This window comes from Lithobates pipiens, unplaced genomic scaffold (genome assembly GCF_037356315.1).
Source record: "Lithobates pipiens isolate NorthernLeopardFrog02 unplaced genomic scaffold, aLitPip1_a1.2 Scaffold_16, whole genome shotgun sequence".
Classification (NCBI taxonomy): domain Eukaryota; kingdom Metazoa; phylum Chordata; class Amphibia; order Anura; family Ranidae; genus Lithobates; species Lithobates pipiens.
The window spans coordinates 435,969,444-435,988,682 of record NW_027507748.1 but is presented as its reverse complement, the minus strand read 5'-3'; the positions used below and the strand labels follow the sequence as shown (position 1 = coordinate 435,988,682).

Sequence of the window (19,239 nt, the reverse complement as noted above, 5' to 3'; positions counted from 1 at the left end):
TTTGTGTTTAAAGCCCATACGGCTGGCAGCTACTGAGCACTGGTGATGGCTATCCAGAGGAAAACTTTAACTGCTTAGAAAAAAATGTGTATTTAATAAAAACCTCACTGTGCTTTGAAATGGACCCCTACTCAGGTGTCATTGGAGTTATGTGAAAGCCTTGCATGATTACACTGTGGACAGTAGTTACTGTACTGCTGCCCCTTGCTTTTTCAGCCAGTTCATGTTTGGCTGTATTGAATGGCTATAGGAGTTAATGTGTGCAAATTATAGCAAAGTTTCATGAGTATAAGGGATCGCATGTGGTCCCCCAAACATTGGTGGTGGATTGGGCTGCTGTAGTGCTGTTAAGTCTGTGTGTCAATTTTGAATCAAATCTTTATTGAAACTTAAAGAATTTCAAGTTATGGGAATTTGTAGCCATTCTAATAGACATGACCACTCCACACATATTTGGAGTGCAATGTGAATATTTGTCTGAGTGAAGTTACAAGAATTTCCAGTACCTCATGTAATTGAAATGTTTTTTTTTTTTTTTAATCTTTTATTTCAGGTACTTGTATAGTGCTGTCAATTTACACAGCGCTTTACATATACATTGTAGATTCTCATCATCAGTCTCTGCCCTCAAGGAGCTTACAAAATAAGTTTCCTAGCTCATATTCATACACCCCATACACATACTAGGAACAATTTAGACAGGAGATAATTATCATACCAGCGTGTCTTTGGAGTGTAGGAGGAAACCGGAGTACCTGGAGGAAATCCATGCAGGCACGGCACGGGGAGAACATGCAAACTCCAGGAAGTTGATTTACAATTTAGCGTTTATTGCATTTTATGGTGTATTTTCTTGCTCTCTCCTTCAATAATTTCTCTGAAGTGTTTAGCATATACATTCTTTCTGAAGTAGCATTTACTGGGTTGTTGCTCTATAAAAAAAAATCTGGCACAAGAGCAGGTCTGCCCTAGCTGACGATTTGCTTGACAGTTTTCATACAATAACATCCATTCATTGAGGTATTCAGCTGTCCTTTGTTCTTTATGTTTGAGGGAGAGGCCCTGAAGTGCTGTGTTTAGTATCTCCTTTTTAGAAAGCAGTAGAACCTGTTTTTGTATTTTTTTTTTTGTTCTTGGAAGCTTGGAACTTTATGGCATGCAGGGATCTTTTTTTTTTTTTTTTTTTTTTACCTGGAATGGACAGAACATTACGTTAAAGAAAAAACATTTATATACGTGAGTCTGAAATATAGTTACATAGGTAGGTTGAAAAGACACAAGTCCATCTAGTTCAAACAAAGAAAAAAAATAGAACCCCATATACACAATCCTTCGCCCACAGTTGATCCACATGAAGGCTAAAAACCCCAGTAAAGCATGATTCAATTTGCTACAGCAGGGGGGAAAATTCCTTCCTGATCCCCTGAGAGGCAATCGGATTTTCCCTGGATCAACTTTACCTATAAATGTTAGTACCCAGTTATATTATGTACATTTAGGAAAGAATCCAGGCTTTTTTTTTTTTTTTTTTTTTTTTTTTTTTAAGTAATCTACTGAGTTGGTCAGAACCACCTCTGGAGGGAGTCTATTCCTCATTTTTACAGCTCTTACTGTGAAGAAACCTTTCCGTATTTGGAGATGATATCTTTTTTTCTCTAGATGTAAAGAGTGCCCCCTTGTCCTCCTGTGATGACCTTAAAGTGAATAACTCAACACCAAGTTCACTATATGGTCCACTTATGTATTTGTCCATGATGCTCATATCCCCCTTAATCTCCTTTTCTCGAGAGAGAATAAATTAAATTCTTCTAATCTTTCCTCAAAGCTGAGCTCCTCCATGCCTCTTATGAGTTTGGTTGCCCTTCTCTGCACTTTCTCCAGTTCACTGATATCCTTTTTGAGAACTGGTGCCCAAAACTGAACTGCATATTCCAGATGAGGTCTTACTAATGATTTGTACAGGGGATAAGAAAAGACAAGAAAAGATGTATGAATTGTGTGTGTTGGAGGGTTTCTTTATAACAAAAATGATATCCACTAATATACATTGCTTGCAGTTTATAGAAATACAAACTGTTTTACTTTCTTCCAGCCTTTCCTCTAGACCTAAACTGAACAGGGCAAAAGATATAAAAATGTAGGTTCCCTCAGACAAAAATTATGTGGTAACATATGGTAAAATGCAAATCAAGCCATCTTGAAATGCACCCATTGCACTATTACAGTAGTGAGAAATGCACCCACACTTAAGCACATCACAACGCATATTTCTGGTCATGCTTTGCCGCATTAGAAAACAAATGGGGTCATGTCTTTTTTTTTTTTTTTTTTTTTTTTTTTTTTTTTTTTTTTTTTCAAAGCCAATCTCTGGGCAAAGATATCTTGCCTCCTAGTCTGTCCTTCCTACTCACTTGTCACCCGTTCAGCAGTTATTAAAACCAAACTCAAAGAAACCTGTGTGCAGCTCCCCCCTCAGCCCACCTAATATTTACCTGAGCCCATCTTGATCCAGTGATGTTACACAAGAGACTCGGCTCCCCGGGACTCTCTCTCCTCATTGGCTGAGACAGCAGTGACATGCCAATGCCTCCTGCTGCTGTCAAAGTCAGTGAGCCAATGAGGAGAGGGAGGGGGTGGGCCAGGCCACAGCTCCATGTCTGAATGGACACGGGGAGCTGCGGCTTGACAAAGGTGCTCCCATAGCAAGCTGCTTGCTGTGGGGGTACAAAACAGGAGGGAGAGGCCAGTAGCTCCAAAGTGGGATCCGAGAAGAGGAGGATCTTTGCTGCTCTGTGCAAAACCATTACACAGAGCAAGTAGGTATAATATGTTTGTTTTTTGTTTTTTTTTGTTTTTTAAATCAGGAAAATGTTTATTGTATTAAACAAATAACATTACATTCTAAAAAATAAAGTGCACTAAAGTTTTACATCCATTTACATAACAAAAAGCAGTAGTTACATAGACAGTGTCAAATATAGGTGCTATGCATATCAAAAGCTTCGGACACATAAACAACCTCTGTTACCCCAGTTCCTGTGGGCTAAGGGCCGGTTCACACTGCAGGCGAGGCGAGGCGACTCCGACTTGCCTCGCCGCGACCTACAGCGGCCTCGGCGGCGACTTGCAAATGACTTCTGTATAGAAGTCAATGCAAGTCGCCCCGAGGTCGCCCGAAAGTAGTATAGGAACCTTTTTTCTGAGTCGGAGCGACTCGAGTCGCTCCTCTCAGAACGGTTCCATTGTACAGAATGGGGGCGACTTGCGGGAGCGAGGCGAGGCGAGTCGTGTCGCCTCGCATCGCCCGCTGTGTGAACCGGCCCTTAGGCCAGGGGTAGCCAGGCACACTCCCCACAGCTTATGTTTATTATTTAAAAAAACAAAAACAAGTATCAAGTACAAGTACTTTAGTATCACTTTCAGGTCAAAAATCTTTTAATAGTAGCATGTCCCCCAGCTGCTTAATACTTACCTGAGCCCGATCTAAATCCAGTGCTGTGCACGTCTGCAGCAGCGCTTCTCCCCTCTCCCCTGTCTCACAGGCTTGGCTGAGAGCAGCACACCCATTGGCTCCTACTGCTGTTAGTCAAAAGCTGCAAGCAGAGAGTAGAGGACAGGGTAGAGCTCTGCTTTGTGTCTTAATAGACGCAAACAGCCAGGCTCGGGAATGAGCATGCACGAGTGCCCCCCAAAAGAAGCCGATTCCTACCGGGGCACTCAGAAAGGGGGAGGAACCAGGAGTGCCAGTGCAGAATTCCAGAAGAGGATTGGGGCTGCTCTGTTCAAAACCATTGCACAGAGCAGGTAAGTATAACATGTTTATTATTTTAAGAAAATAAAAAAGAAAGCTTTACAATAACTTTAACTGCATTTAGCTGTCTGACTGGAGTTTCACTTTATTTATTAAAAAAATTACCTAAACAATGTATGAACTGTAAAAGTAAAAATGAAATGGCCAAAAACATAGTGTTAGGATGCAGAGGATTTTTTATGACCAAACATTACATTTTATTATTGCTACCCTAAAAAAAAAAGGCAGTTTTCTTTACTCTGTCATGTTCATAATTTTTTTACAAACCATATCTGACATTAATGTATTTTTTTGTATCAATAATGTTGGCTAAAGTGCTGTGTGGTCCATCTGTTTATGTATTCAGGTGCAGCAGCGGTCAGGAAATATCATCTATGCAGTCTTTGGCTGCTTAAGAAAGACTGGCATGGTTAGCTGAATAATGCATATTTTCCATGTGTATTGCTTAAAAAGCTAAAATTCAGAAAAAAAAGCCTAGGCCTCTTTCACACTGACGTCCCGTTCAGGCCCGCCTGTCAGTTTTTCAGGCGGACCTGAACGGGTGCTCCATAGAGGTCTATGGAGCGTCGGATGTCAGCGGTGACATGTCCGCTGACATCCGACCCGCTCCGATCCGAAAAAGTGTAACGGAGGAAAAAGCTATTTTTCCATCCGTCTGCGGATCGGATCGGGTGACGACGGGCACTGCGGTCCGTCGTCATCCGATCTCCCATAGGGGAGAGCGGCGCTGTGACAGGTCCGTCCCTGCGCAGTGTGCAGAGACGGAGCTGTCATCTCCCTGCTCAGCGGGGATCGGCGGAGTGATCCCCGCTGAGCAAACGGACATCCACGGGGCGGATCAGAACTGATCCGCCCCGTGTGACCCTAATTCCATTTTCACAAGTTGGTTTTGTTGTAGTTTACTGTCTAGAACATGTTTCACAGTTGTATGACACAAAGTGAATTTGTACAGTGCACCAATCATGTTTTATTTTTTGTTTTGTTTTTTTACTAAGTGAAAATAACGATCCCTTGGGTTGAGGTCCAGAAACTTGAAAGGACATCCAATGTTTTAATGGCAGACATCATTGTGGTCCATGCACGAGGAAAGGAGCGAGAGTTTTCCATGTTCCTTGAGATCGGTGAAGTATTTCAAATAATGGAGCAGCTTGCCGATGTGACGGTCAGAAGACTGTTGGATAATGAAGTATTTGAACTGGACCCAAATTTGCAACAGTCCACACAAATAACAAAGAGGTATTTTTTTTTCCTTGAGTGATGCTGTGGCATAACATAGCCTAGAGCTCCTAGAGAAGTGCTTTGATGACAGTAGAATTTACAACTGTAAGATGTATTGTAAAAAGGATAAAGAATATGACTCAGATGGCAGGTCTCTTAGAGCAGCGTTCGCCAACCAGTGGTCCGCGGACCACTGATGGTTCATGAGAAAATGTTGGTGGGTCCCAGGGGTTCTGCTGCAAATCAACATTGTGGCGGATGTATAGCATACAATGTTGTTTCTAGTGTTTTTCTCAATGCGTGCTGACAGTCAATACTTTCAGCACACATTAATGCACATTAATTAATGCCTCCCATTGTAGTTCCGACTCCTCTGAACTCAGAGGGAGGTGCTGGGAGTAGTGCAAAGAGCAGGAGGCGAAGAAGGGGACTTATAATGGCAGCGTCGTCGGATTGTGGGAGGCAGTACAGAGCTTGAACACATGGCTGAATAAGGAGATGAGATCCAATGATGAGTCTGTGTAAGACAGCAGTGTGATGTAGAGTGCAGAGAGGGGGGAGTGCGCTGGAGCATTGTGTGTGTATAAGGCAGCAGTGTGGTCCGGGGGGGGGGGGACAAAGAGCTGGGGCATTGTATGTAAAATTCATGTTAGTGGTCCTTGGTATTCAAAATTTTGAGTTTAGTGGTCCGAAAGGTTGGTAACCACTGCCCTAGAGTAAATAATATAGTTAGTAGATCTTGAAAACGGGCACAGCCCATGAGTTTTAACATACACCTAGACATAAGGGCAGTTAAGAAATTAGATTGCTGAAAGATCCTTATATAAATGACCTTTCAAACACAGTACACATGTTTAATCATGTTTTTTGGACTGAGTAAATATCCCTGATGTGAACTTATTATTGTGAAAAATTGCATTCGACCATATAGGAAAAATGTATTCTAAACCCCCCCCCCCCCCCCCATAGAAATTAGCTTATTATCATCCAATTTGGTCAGTAACAATTGGATTGCATCTGTATACACTGTAACTTTTGTAGATATTCCCTGGCCAGTTGACCTAGGAGGGAAAAACTGCATCATCCAAAATAATTTTTTCCCAAATAATTTCCATAGTTTCCTCAAGATAAGGTCATCTCCGGGGCAGTCTGCTTATTGCATAAAATGCACATTAAGCCAGATTGATTAGTCTAATGCAGGGGTGCCCAACCAGTGGCCCGCGGAGCCCTCTGAAGTGGCCCTCGACCTCCTTCTGTGGGATGGCAGATTCGCAAGCCCGGATCATGGGTTGCAGACCCACCATCCCAGAGCATTTGTGTTGTTAATGAAGCCGGCAAAGCAAGAAGTTGTGGAGCAGAGCTGTATAAGCTGATGCTTCCTGTATAGCGCCGTTTCTTGCCACAGGCGGAGTGATGCCAAATGCACTCTGCTGGGGACAGTAACAGCAGGCGATACCTGAATGGAAGACTGTTATTAAAGGTCAGTTTATTACTAAAATTGCAGTGTATACATGGGCATATGCATTAGTGTGAAAGGCCCCTTTCACACAATCGGTCTAACTCAATCGGACCCTCCATTCACTCTATGAAACAGAAGATGTAAACAGATTTGTGTCCTTTTATACCCGCCTACCTCCAATCTGATTTGCAAAAAAGACAAACAAAAAAAACAAAAAACAGAAGGGGATCAATCCCCTTCCATCAGGGTGGATCGGAGGACCCATAGAGTAGAGTGGGCTGTGTCCGGTTACCAAGTCGCTTAAGTGGCCCTCGCTCTTCAAAAGGTTGGGCACCCCTGGTCTAATGGAAGAATGTTTGGTAAGGAAAATCTTTTGGCCTTTGCATCTTCTGGTGACCTTAATATATTTGGCCTGGGAAGCACCTAATGCATAGTGTTTGAATCACTGAGATGTCCCCTTCAGAAGGCCCTCTATTTTATGGGTCTTAGGGAATGTCTGCTTTACCAGACAACTTAACCCATGGATCCAAGGCAAATTTTGTAATGCATGTATCTCCTAGGTTGGTTTTTACATTATTAGAAACCACTAAAGAAAGCCATGTGTTGTATATGCAACTAATATTAACAGATCGGCCTGTCTGTGTCCTCGCCTATATCTGAAAAGTGAATTCATGCTTTTTCATTTCACGTTTTTACATGTTAGTCTTTCTATTACATACATACCACTCAACAGCAAATGGTAACGTGTGATAGACTGCTGCAGTGTAGAGCAGAGGAAAGCCCTCGAAGACAGGCTGGTCATTTAATCCAGTATAAAACTTGTCCTCTGAGGATGCCTTTTAGTGGCATTCGGGACCTGCTTCTATTGCATGATCACATGCTGTTCACACATACTGAAAGGCTGCATTGTGTAATACCTACTGATCCAGACAAGACAGGTATAAGTCCATTTATCTTTTTGGGAATTACCCATCGGGGCCGAATTATTGGGTACTACGATCCCTATAGAATGCAATGGATTGGTTTGACAGCCTCAGACCAATAGACATAATCTCCTTTAAAATTGAATTGCTAGGGTGTGAGATATAGGGGTTAATTTACTAAAACTAGATCTGGTGCCTCTGTGCTTCTTACTTCAGCTTGTTCAATTGAAGTGCAATGCCTCGTACACATGATCGGAATTCTCATCGGAAAAAGCTCTGATGGTTTTCCCGACGGAATTCCACTCAAGCTGTCTTGCCTACACACAGTCTCACCAAATTCCGATCGTTTAGAATGCGGTGACGTACAACACGTACGACGGGACTAGAAAAAGGAAGTTCAATAGCCAGTAGCCAATAGCTTCCATCTCGTAGTTGAATCTGAGCATGCGTGATTTTTGTCATGTCGGAATTGCATACACACAATCGGAATTTCCGAAAGTTTTTTTCCGTCTGGAAAATTGAGAACATGCTATAAATTTTTGGCTGGCGGAAATTCGGACAGCTAAATTCCAATGGAGCATACACACGGTCGCATTTTTCTGATGAAAAGCTCTCATTGGTCTTTTTCTGGCCAGAATTCCGATCGTGTATACGTGGCATAAGTTCATCTTTACAGAAAATCTGACCTTACACTTAACACCTCCCCACCACCCCTGTCCCACCCATGTGATGGTGCTGACCAATTTGAATCACTCTGGTCCATACTGGCTAAGCAATATGTATAGGAGATTAAGCCGCTGGGATTTTGAATCTCCAGACTGGTAAAGCGGCATGCCCGCGTCTGGATTGCAGAACTCCAGTACATCGGGACCGGGGGAGATGGGGTCCAGTGTAAGGTCACACATTTTCTCTAAAGGTGAACTTGCACTTTAACCTTTGGAAGCTAATTGGTTTCTATTCTGAGCTGAGCCAGATTTTGCACTCTCCAGTCTTAGTAAATCAACCCCATAGAATCTTGGTCAGTGAGGTATTTGCTAAATTCTCCAGGAGAGATTGCTGCTCTGCTTGTGCTTTCAGCAAAAAAACTTGGTTACAGGAGGTAAAATGCATGAAATGCTGAATCATGTGATTTGTGGAACTTTTATCTTTAGATGATTAAGTTATGAAAAATTTAAGGAACAAGTGATCATCTCACCTGGCTTAAAGTGATTGTAAACGATCACCGAAGCGAGAAAATGTACCCTTTAAAAAAATAAGGTAATTTTGAAATCGATGGAAGCAGCACATCTCTAAAAGTTGGGGCAGGGCCATGCATACCATGTGTAGCGTCCCCTCTTCTTTTAAAAACACTCTGTAAATGTTTGGCAACTGAGGAGACCGGTTGCTGGAGTTTTGATAGAGGAATGTTGGCTCATTCATGTTTGTAGGATTCCAACCGCCCAACAGTCCTAGGTCATCTTTGTTGAATTTTTCATTTCAAGCTGCACCAAATATTTCAGTTGGTGAAAGGTCTGAACTGCAGTCAGGCCAGTTAAGTACTCGGACTCTTCTGCTGTGAAGCCATTATGTTGCGGTTTAGCATTGTCCTGCTGAAAAATGCAAGGCCTTCCCTGAAAAAGGCCTCATCTGGATGGAAGCATATGCTGCTCTAAAACCTGGATATATCTTTCAGCATTGATGTTGTCTTTCCAGATGTGTAAGCTGTCCATTCTATATGCACTAATGCACCCCGTTACCATTGGAGATGCATGTTTTTAAACTGAGCACTGATAACAAGCCAGAATGTCCCTCTCCTCTTTATTCCAGAGGACATGGCACCCATTGTTGTCAAATTTCAATTCGCCCGACCATAGAACAGTTTTCAACTTTGCAACAGACCATTTTAAATAAGCTTTGGCCCAGGAAAGACAGCAGCATTTTTGGATCATGTTCAGATATGGCATTTTCTTTGCATGATAGAGCTTTAACTTGTTGTTTGTGATTTGTAATTTGTGTTGGCACAGCAAACTCTGTTCACAGATGGTGAACACACACTTATCAGGAACAATGAATTCTTGGGGTCTTTAAACCCCTTTACAACCACTTTATACTACAAGCAAACCTATAATTAGTCTTTCCTGTAGCTACACTGGTTATCTCCTAAACCTGCACGGTTAAGGAGATATATATATATATATATATATATATCACTGTATTTGCATGTGTCGACATCATTGGCACATGCACACTTAAGCAAACTGAAGCAACAGCATGTTCGTGCCGTTGCTTCAGTTGTACTGTGCCGTTACCTGCGGCTCTCGCGTGCATCCCGGCTGTGGTCATTCACAGCCCTGGAGCCACGATACCCGGAAGTAACCCCCCGGGGTGAGATGTCCGCCGCTGGAGGTGGCGAACGAGGACTTCTGCGGGGGCTTCGATCTCAGGTAAGTAATTCCTAATGAGCTACTATGCCTTTTGTCTTACAGGTTTTCTTTTTTTTCTTTATTTTTTTTTTTTTAAAGGGTTTACAACCACATTAAACCCATGCATGTACCAGGTTTCTGAAGCCTGAATTTTTTTAGAGGGAAAGGTGTTGGAGAGATACAGTATATTCCCATGGAAAATATTTCCTACATATTTCCCCAAGTTGTTCCTATAGTGAGATGTGTCTTAAGATGCATGATTTCCATCAGAACACCATGGGAGTAGATGTAATGGAACAGTAGCAGCAGCCTGTTCAATCCTCACCCAGTGTTTACTGAGGCCATGGTGACTTCAGTCTATCACCAGAGTAAGGCTGAAAAGCTGCTGTGAAGTAAATCGTGATGTGTGGAAATGCAGGGCGCCATCTGTCCTTTAGTCAGAAAATATTACTTTTAAGGTCTCATGCACATTGGACGTTATAAAAACGGCAGTAGTGTTAGCTGTAGAATGAGTTTTGCAGCTTTTTTGCAGTAGTATTTTTTTAGCTATTGAGTTTTTTTAGCTTTTTTTTTTAACAAAACTATACTCCCACGTAATCTTATGGCTCAGAAACACTGATAAACGCCAAATAGACAAGACTCCTCTTAAAATGTGCTATATAGTTGGATAGTTAGTCCGGTTGAAAAAAGACACAAGTCCATATAGTTCAACCAAAAAATAAATAAATCATACAATCCCATATACACAATCCTTCAGCCACAGTTGATCCAGAGAAAGGCGAAATTCCTTCCCGATCCTCCAAGAGGCAATCAGATTTTCCCATGATCAACTATACCTTTAAATGTTAGTACCTAGCTATATTATGTACAATAAGGAAAGAATTCAGGCCTTTTTTTAAAGCAATCTACTGAGCTGGCCAGAACCACCTCTGGAGGGAGTCTTACACATTTTCACAGCTCTTACTGTGAAGAAACCTTTCTGTATTTGGAGCTGAAATCTTTTTTCCTCTAGATGTAAAGAGTGCCCCTTTTGGCCTCTGTGATCAGCTTAAAGTGAATAACTGAACACCAAGTTCACTATATGGACCTATAAATAATAGATGCAAAACTTTGACACTCTGAATAAGTAACAAACAGCAAATCGGCGCTCCCTTCGGTATAGCAAAAACTAAAAAACTGACTGGTTATTATATGGTCACCACCATACATGCAAAAATAGTAAACAGGTATAGAAAGATTAGAATTGCTGAACACATGCATAACATTGTTGTTGGTTTTAAGGACCATAATGTATCCCTTCATTTTAAGTTGCATCATGGCCAAGATCCATCTGGCCTCTTATTTTGGGGTATATATCATATTAAACCAGCATGGAGGGGCTGTAATTTTGGTGCGGGAGCTCTCAAAAAGAGAAACCCAATTGATTTTTCTGACTGATACACTCAGCCCGAAAGGGCTGATTATAGAACTTGATTTAAATTGCATTAGAAGTGATTATTAATTGTAGTACAATTTTGGGTATAATTGTATACAAGTATACTGGTCAGAAGAATCAAATAACGTTTGAAGGTTTACTAAATATTTTTTTACCTTCTATAGCATCATAGTTAGGCCCTGATATGAAATATGGAGTTAAGGGAAAAATATGTTTCTGCATGTCTGTGCTTTTGAAATTTAAATTTTTTTTTTTTACATTTCTTTTTATTAATTTTTAAAAAAGTATATTTTTTTTAAATGTAATAATTTTATGTAGAGAACTCAGGTTCCTCCATATTGAGTTGTATCTATGGGTTTATTCACATATAAAAAGTTGTTTGGTTTGTAATGGGGTGATGTTAGTCCCAACCGTAGTCACAGTAATACACCTATTAACAAACATTTTAATCTGTTTTTTATTTTTATTATATTTCTCGAGTCTAGAGTTGTATTAATTTAGTCTTTTATATATATATGGTTCACATGAATTTTGGAAACCTGATGATCATGTATGTGTATATAGATAGAGATGTGTATATATGTGTGTGTAAATGGGTGTGTGTGTGTATATATATATATATATATATATATATGTGTGTGTGTGTGTGTGTGTGTGTATGTATGTATGTATGTATGTATGTATGTGTGTGTGTATATATATATATATATATATATATATATATATATATATATATATACACACACACATATATCTCTGATAGAATATTAGCTAAACGGTTTTATTAAGTATAATTGCGATTGCATAATGTGTTTATATATACATATATATAGTAAAGATCTATAGCTCAATGTCATTGGTATTCACTTATTAGCATGATATTGACAGTAACGCTATCCGATAAACTGCTATTGCTGTGCACCTTAAGCAAATGACGGCTGTGGGCGTGTAGTTGGTTAATTCCAATTGCATGCCTCATAGATGAATACCAGGACGCCATGCCGTAAGACCACGCACTTTGATAAAGTCGTAATGACAAAATGTGTCAGAGCGTAGTGTGATCTTACGGCGACCGGAAACCACGTCACGACGCTGTGTGTTCCAGGACCCAGAGAGCTGAATCGGAAGGAGGAAGTGTTGGACGCCGAGATCATTACGATCTCCACAGGAATACACTCTGTCTATTCAGCCTTTGAGGAGAGCTGTTAGTTTAAGCTCGTTTACAATTGACCTTGAGCTATATGATCACTGCTGAACTGGCACAGTGACATTGAAAATTGGATTTTACTGAGGTATTTAAATAGTTAAACAGGACTATACTATGTTGTCTTTTTTCCATGCTCTTGGATTTTGGAGTTGCCTATAAAGACATCCCATAGAGAGTATTTGGAGTAAACCTACTGCTGGATGCTGTTTGAGGCCTGTTAACCTCCAGGCTCTGGTGCGTTTGAACACCTTGAGGGTGTGTGGAACACATGGTGGAAGAAATTTTTGGTGAAAGGTGCACTCATTGATCGATAAATCTACTGTATATACCATCTGTGTTTACTAGAGACTTTTTTCACCTATCATCATCCGTTTATATACCGGTTTACTATTTTTGCGTGTATGGTGGTGACCAAATACTAGCCAGTCAGTTTTTTTAGTTTTTGCTATACTGAAGGGAGCGCCGCTTTGGTGTTTGTTACTCATTCAGAGTTTCAAATTTTTACATCTATTATTTATATGTACAACTTTTTTTTAAGTGGGCGTTGATCGAAAATGGTATTTTATCTTATTAATTCCTTTTATATCTGTTTATTTCCTGTGTGGAAGCTACCTATTATTCCATAGCGCTGAGATAGGAGGAGTGGGTTTTTTTTCTTTCTTTTTTTTAATATCACTGTATGGACCACTTGTATATTTATACATGTTGATCATTTCCCCCCTTAAAGCGGAGCTCCATCGTATTTTCAATGTTTTGCTCAATCAAATGCCATGAATGTGTTTTTAACTAAATGGATTTTTTTTTTTTTTTTTGCACCTTTTTTTTTTAATGTCCTTCTTTGCTTCCTGTCTCTCTTATCTGCGGATGTGGGCGGGTCAACTGCAGCTATTTCATCATTTCCTTTTTACCTGCAATGACTCCTGGGAGCTCCTGTCATTATTCCCAATCATGTCATGTCATTGCCAATGCCTGCCGCGAGATCTCGCGGGATTTCAATAGAGCCGTGCCGCTGCTGTGAGCTGGTGTCCTGTCGAATACTATCCCGTCGGGTTAGTGCATGCGCAGTATGGATGGTAAGCAGTTTGCAAAAGTATCCGAAGATGAGCGGCGAACGGCGCTCCGATTACTGCACACGTGTGAGATCAGGGATACGGGAGGTGCATGCTGGACCATTAGACGCACAGTGTCCCGGAAGAGGATGCCTGTGAGCTTAACATGCCCACAGGCAAAATGACAACCGTCAGCATACACTTTTATAACTTTATTTTTGTGGTGAAAACGGACTGCAGAATGCTTTTTAAAATTATCAAGTGAGTTATATCTTTACATATATTAATCATTGTCACGATGCAAAAAAAAAAAACGGAGACAGTGAAACCCCGCTTTAATCTCCTCTTTTCAAGAGAGAATAAATTCAATTCATCTAATGTATCCTCATAGCTGATCTCCTCCATCCCTTTGATCAGTTTGGTTGCACTTTGCGCCTTCTCCAGTTCCCTGATATTTTTTTTGAGAACTGGTGCCCAAAACTGAATTGCATATTTCAGATGAGGTCTTACTAATGATTTGTACAGGGGCAAAATGATATCTCTCTCTCCACAGTCCATACCTTGCTAAATACAAGAAAGGACTTTGGTTGTTTTGGAAACCATAGCTTGGCATTACATTCTATTATTAAGCTTATGATCTACCAAAACCCCTAAATCATACTTTACTATGGATTCCCCCAGTTGTACTCCCCCCCTAGTATGTATGATGCATGCATATTCTTAGCCTCAGTGCATAACTATACATTTATTAACATTAAACCTCATTTGCCACATAATTGCTGTCAGGACTCATGAAATAAACGGATACAGAAAATGATAAAATTGATTAAGGCCCCTTTCACACATGCTGATGGTATGTCCGTATTTCATCCATCCGTTTGCGGATGAAATACGGACATCCATTTATCCCTATGGGATAGCGGGTGTCTGCGGATGAGCATCCGCAGACACCCGATTTCGTCCGCCTCCTCAACAGTCCGATTCTGCAGACGGAGGAAAATCCTATTTTTCTATCCGTTTGCAGAGCGGATCGGACGAACACGGACACACGGTCCGTGCTCGTCCGATCCCCATAGAGGAGAGCGGAGTGCTGACAGGGCGGTCCCCGCACATTGTGCGGAGACCGCCCTGTCCGCAGCCAGCTCAGCGGGGACAACGGAGCGATCCCCGCTGAGCGAGCGGATCTTCACGGGGCGGATCATTACTGATCCGCCCCGTGTGAAAGAGGCCTAAATGAACCAGGCAGTTTAAATAGCCGGAAGGGGCTGGCTGTGGGCTTGACTGACGAGCAGGAGATGATTAACAGGTGAGCCACTGTGGAATGATGAGTACTGGCAATTGACCGACAGCTGAGCAGAGAAAGAAGGGCTGAGAGCCCAGCCCTGACATTTGCCCAATTAAACAGTGCAGTGAGGTCGGCTTGTAAGTTGGAGACATCCTGTAAGGACTTTATTCCATTGCATAGTTTTGGTGTCATTTGCAAAGACTGAAATGGTACTTATAATCCCAAACCCTATATAATTTATAAAGATGTTAAAAAGTAAGGGTCCCAAACTGAACCTTGGGGTACACCACTGATAACCTTTGACCATTCAGAGTAAGAATCATTAACCACTACTCTCTGAATTGGGTCTTTTAGCCAGTTTTCTATCTGTTTACAAACTGATCTTTCCAAGTATGTAGACTTTAGCCATGTGTCGGGAACTGTGTCAAAGCTTTTGCGAAATCCAAGTATACCACGTCCAAAGCAACCCCTCTTTCCAAGGTTTTAATTACCTCCTCATAAAAAGAAATCAGGTTTGTTTGACAACTTCTGTCTTTCATGAACCCATGCTGCCTGTTGCTTAAAATATTTTTTTCCAGCAAGAACTCATGTATGTGGGCGGCACAGTGTTGTAGTGGTTAGCACTCTCGCCTAGCAGTAAAAAGGGTCACTGGTTCAAATCCCAACCATGACACTACCTGCCTGAAGTTTGCATGTTCTCCCTGTGCCTGCGTGGGTTTCCTCTCACACTCCAAAGACATGCTGGTACATTAATTGGCCTCTGTCCAAAATTGGCCCTAGTATATGAATGGGGACCTTGGATTGTGGGCTCCTTGAGAGTAGGGACCAATGTGAGTGTACAATGTACAGGGATAGGGACAATTGTAGACACTCGGGTTGAACTGGATGGATGGATGGTGTCTTTATTCAATCTTACGAACTATGTAATCCCTTGATGCCTTTTTAAATATGGGCAACGCATTGGCCCTACGCCACTCCAGTGGTATCATTCCAGTCGTTAATGTGTCTCTAAAAATTAGAAACAATGGCATTGAAATGATAAAGCTCAATTCTTTTATGATCCGTGGGTGGATGCCATCTGGGCTAGGTGCTTTTTTCCACCTTTATTCTGTCTAAATATTTCTGGACCATATCACTTTTGAGTCATTGTAGATCATTTGGGGCTGTGTCACTACCACCCCCATTATGGACATGAGCTCCCTCATGCTCCTTTATATTTTATTTGTCCAGTCTAGATTATTTTGTAAAGGGCCTACATGACCTGACATTTTTACTATTCATATATTTGAAGAATTGTTTGGGTTTGTCCTACTATCTTTTGCAATCTGTTCGTTTTAAATTTTTGCGTCCATGATTTACTTTTTACATATTCTGTTATAGTCTTTGTAACATTCAAACGGCAACAGTGTTCCGCCATTGTTATATTTTTAAAAAGCTCTTTTCTTATTATTTATACCTTTTTTAACTTTGGCCGTGAGCCACATAGGTTTTATTTTTAGCCTTTTAAACGTATTACCCATGAGAATATACTTTGCAGTGAGCTCACAGTGTTTTTTGTAAAATTTCCATTTCTGTTCATCAATGTCAATATTCCCTCCCAGTCTAAGTCCTGGAGAGCAGCCCTCATCCTTGGAAAATTTGCTCTCTTAAAGTGAAGTGTTGTTATCTTACCCGTATGTGTTTGTTGCTTACAGCTAACATTAAATGAAATCATGTTATGGTCACTGCTACTCAGATATTCTTTTATATGAGTATTGGTAATAAGCTCTGAATGGTATGAGATTACCAGGTCCAGCAAAGTGTCATTCCTAGTCGGGTCCTCAATAAACTGGACCATAAAAATGTCTTGTAATACAGTGGTACAGTTATCAACCCTGTCCTCAGGGCCCCCTAACAGGCCAGGTTTTATGTATTACCTTGAGGAGATGCAGACTAGAATACTGCAATCACTGAGCAGCAATTGATATCACCTGTGATTTAATTCAGCTATCTTGCAAACCTGGCCTGTTAGTGGGCCCTGAGGACAGGGTTGATGACCACTGTTGTAATAGGTTAGTCCTGGACCGTTTTTTTTTTTTTCCTGACGGAAAATACCCCTGCCAAAAAATGCTGATAACAGCCTATGTGTGCATGGACACATAGGATAACGTGCTGGGGAGTTTACTGGCTGCAGAAAAAAAAGTCTGAAGCCAAAAGCAGCAGCTGTAAAAACCTCCATTGTGGATGAGGCTTGCGTCTCAAGGATTTCTGGCCCATAATAAGTGGAGAAATATGGCATTCATATCTTTTAGGAACTCTTTAGGGATATAAACCAGAAGTGTCTGCATAAGGTTCAGTATCTGAGGTAGTATATTCATCTATAATATGATACACCAAACCACAAAAAGTGGCCTAAATGCCATTTCCTTGATTTTTGTGGGGAGTTGACTGCATAGGTGTTATATAAGTCTCTGGGCATATCCATTCCTAAATTATATTGCTGTATCTAACCATTTAAAGGGAAAGTTTCTTCCCATTGTGCCATGATCGTGGCGAGGGGGAAATATTAAGGGCTTCTGAATTCTCATAGGTAATTTGGATGTTTAACTAGGAAGATAAATAGAAAATTCTGCTTGGAGATTAGGGAGTGAAGTGGAGGGGTTAGTTGGGAAGAACAGTAGACCATTACTATGGCATGTACCAGCTAATGGTCCTGTTCTGTCCTGATTAGCCCCCATTCTGTGAAGAAAAGGTTCAAGATACACTGCTGTTTTTACACTTGCATAGCAGGATAGGTGAGGGAGGGGGTTCAAGCATTTTAACACAAATTGTTCTTAGCCTTATCTTCCGTTTTAATTTGTAAAATTGTTAAACAGAATTACACATTTGTTTGTGGCAAGTGAGACAAACGTGTTTAAAAAGCATATTTTCTGTTTTCTGACACTTCTGTTCTAAGGTCAGCTACTTGATATAATTTTTTTCTGGTGTATATTTGTGCAAAGTTTAAGGAACTTTGCTGGCTGGCATTACTGCCTAAAATAATTTGGTGGTAAGTTGATGTCAATTTTAGTTAAGAGAAGTATGGGATTTGTTTTTCTTTCCTAGCTGGATGCAGCATTGGTCCGATGATTCATCTGTCCCCCCCCGCCAGCTCTAACACAACCGAGCAATTAAATACTGCTGATTGCTCACACTCTGTGAGGAGAGAGCCGGTGACTGTCAGTCACCGGCTCTCTGCTCCCCCCCCCCCCCCCACACTCGCTGGCATGTTGGGCTGTGGAGGGGGTGCGAACAGCCAGCTCAGGCTATCAGCAGTTCGCTGAGAAGCTGAGCCGGGTGCTGGTTCAGGCATGTGGGCGGATCCTGAACAAATGGTCACGATCTTTCCACGCCTGGACCAGCTCTGTGACATCAGCCGTCAGTGGATTTCAGCCCGCTGTCTGCTGGAAACGGATCACAGGAGTGGAAAACGAACTGCGCCCCTGTGATCCATAGAAGTACAGTCAAATGAGTATTTTTGGCTGTACTTCTCCTTTTAAACCAGTATATTGTAAGACTTTACAAGTAGCCCCTAGGGAATTAAGTGCATTCGTACAAATTATTTCAGGCAGTGACATGGTTACCTCCTTAGCAGTAATGCGATGGGTTCATTTTAACCACATGCCTGATCGAGCCATAGCCAAAAGACGGCTACAGCGCGGTCAGCTTATTCTGGGAGGGCGTCCATGGACGTCCTCAAGAGTTGCACGCACTCGGGAATGTCTTTGACCGTTGGGTCCTCCGGACCTGGCGCATAACGCAACGGGGTAAAGGGCCAATGACAGCGGCCCTTTACCACGTAATCGCTCTGACCAGTGACGGATTGATCACTTGTCAACAAACCGGAGCCTGTCCAGTGCAGCTCCTCCCCCTCTCCTCGCACACTGTACCAAGAGGCAGCCGGGTGCAGCAGCGCTGTGGGCTGTCTCTGGAGTGCCCACAGTGCTGATCTGTGCACATCCTTGCTGCATACCTGGCCTATCCATGCTCCACATGTGCCCATCTATACTTCATCCATGCTCCATCCATCCCTGGCTCATCCATGCTCAATCTGCTTCATCCATCCCTTGCTCATCCACGCTTCATCTATCCCTTGCTCGTCCACGCTTCATCCATCTCTTGCTCGTCCACGCTTCATCCATCCCTTGCTCTTCCACGCTTCATCCAGCTCGTCCACGCTTCATCCATCCCTTGCTCTTCCACGCTTCATCCATCTCTTGCTCGTCCACGCTTCATCCATCTCTTGCTCGTCCACGCTTCATCCATCCCTGGCTCGCCCACGCTTCATCCATCCCTGGCTCGCCCACGCTTCATCCATCCCTGGCTCGCCCACGCTTCATCCATCCCTGGCTCGTCCACGCTTCATCCATCCCTGGCTCGTCCACGCTTCATCCATCCCTGGCTCGTCCACGCTTCATCCATCCCTGGCTCG

At 42.0% G+C, this 19,239-nt stretch overlaps 1 protein-coding gene across 5 annotated transcripts in view; it reads left to right on the top strand.

The window, feature by feature from the left end:
• TBC1D8 (TBC1 domain family member 8) overlaps positions 1–19,239 on the top strand; it is a 117,537-nt gene that overhangs the window by 42,141 nt on the left and 56,157 nt on the right. For all 5 annotated transcript variants that reach the window (XM_077482643.1, XM_077482646.1, XM_077482645.1 and 2 more), the window contains one exon: positions 4,807–5,047. In XM_077482643.1, coding sequence (XP_077338769.1) covers positions 4,807–5,047 — 241 coding nt within the window. The remainder of the gene's footprint in view (positions 1–4,806; positions 5,048–19,239) is intronic.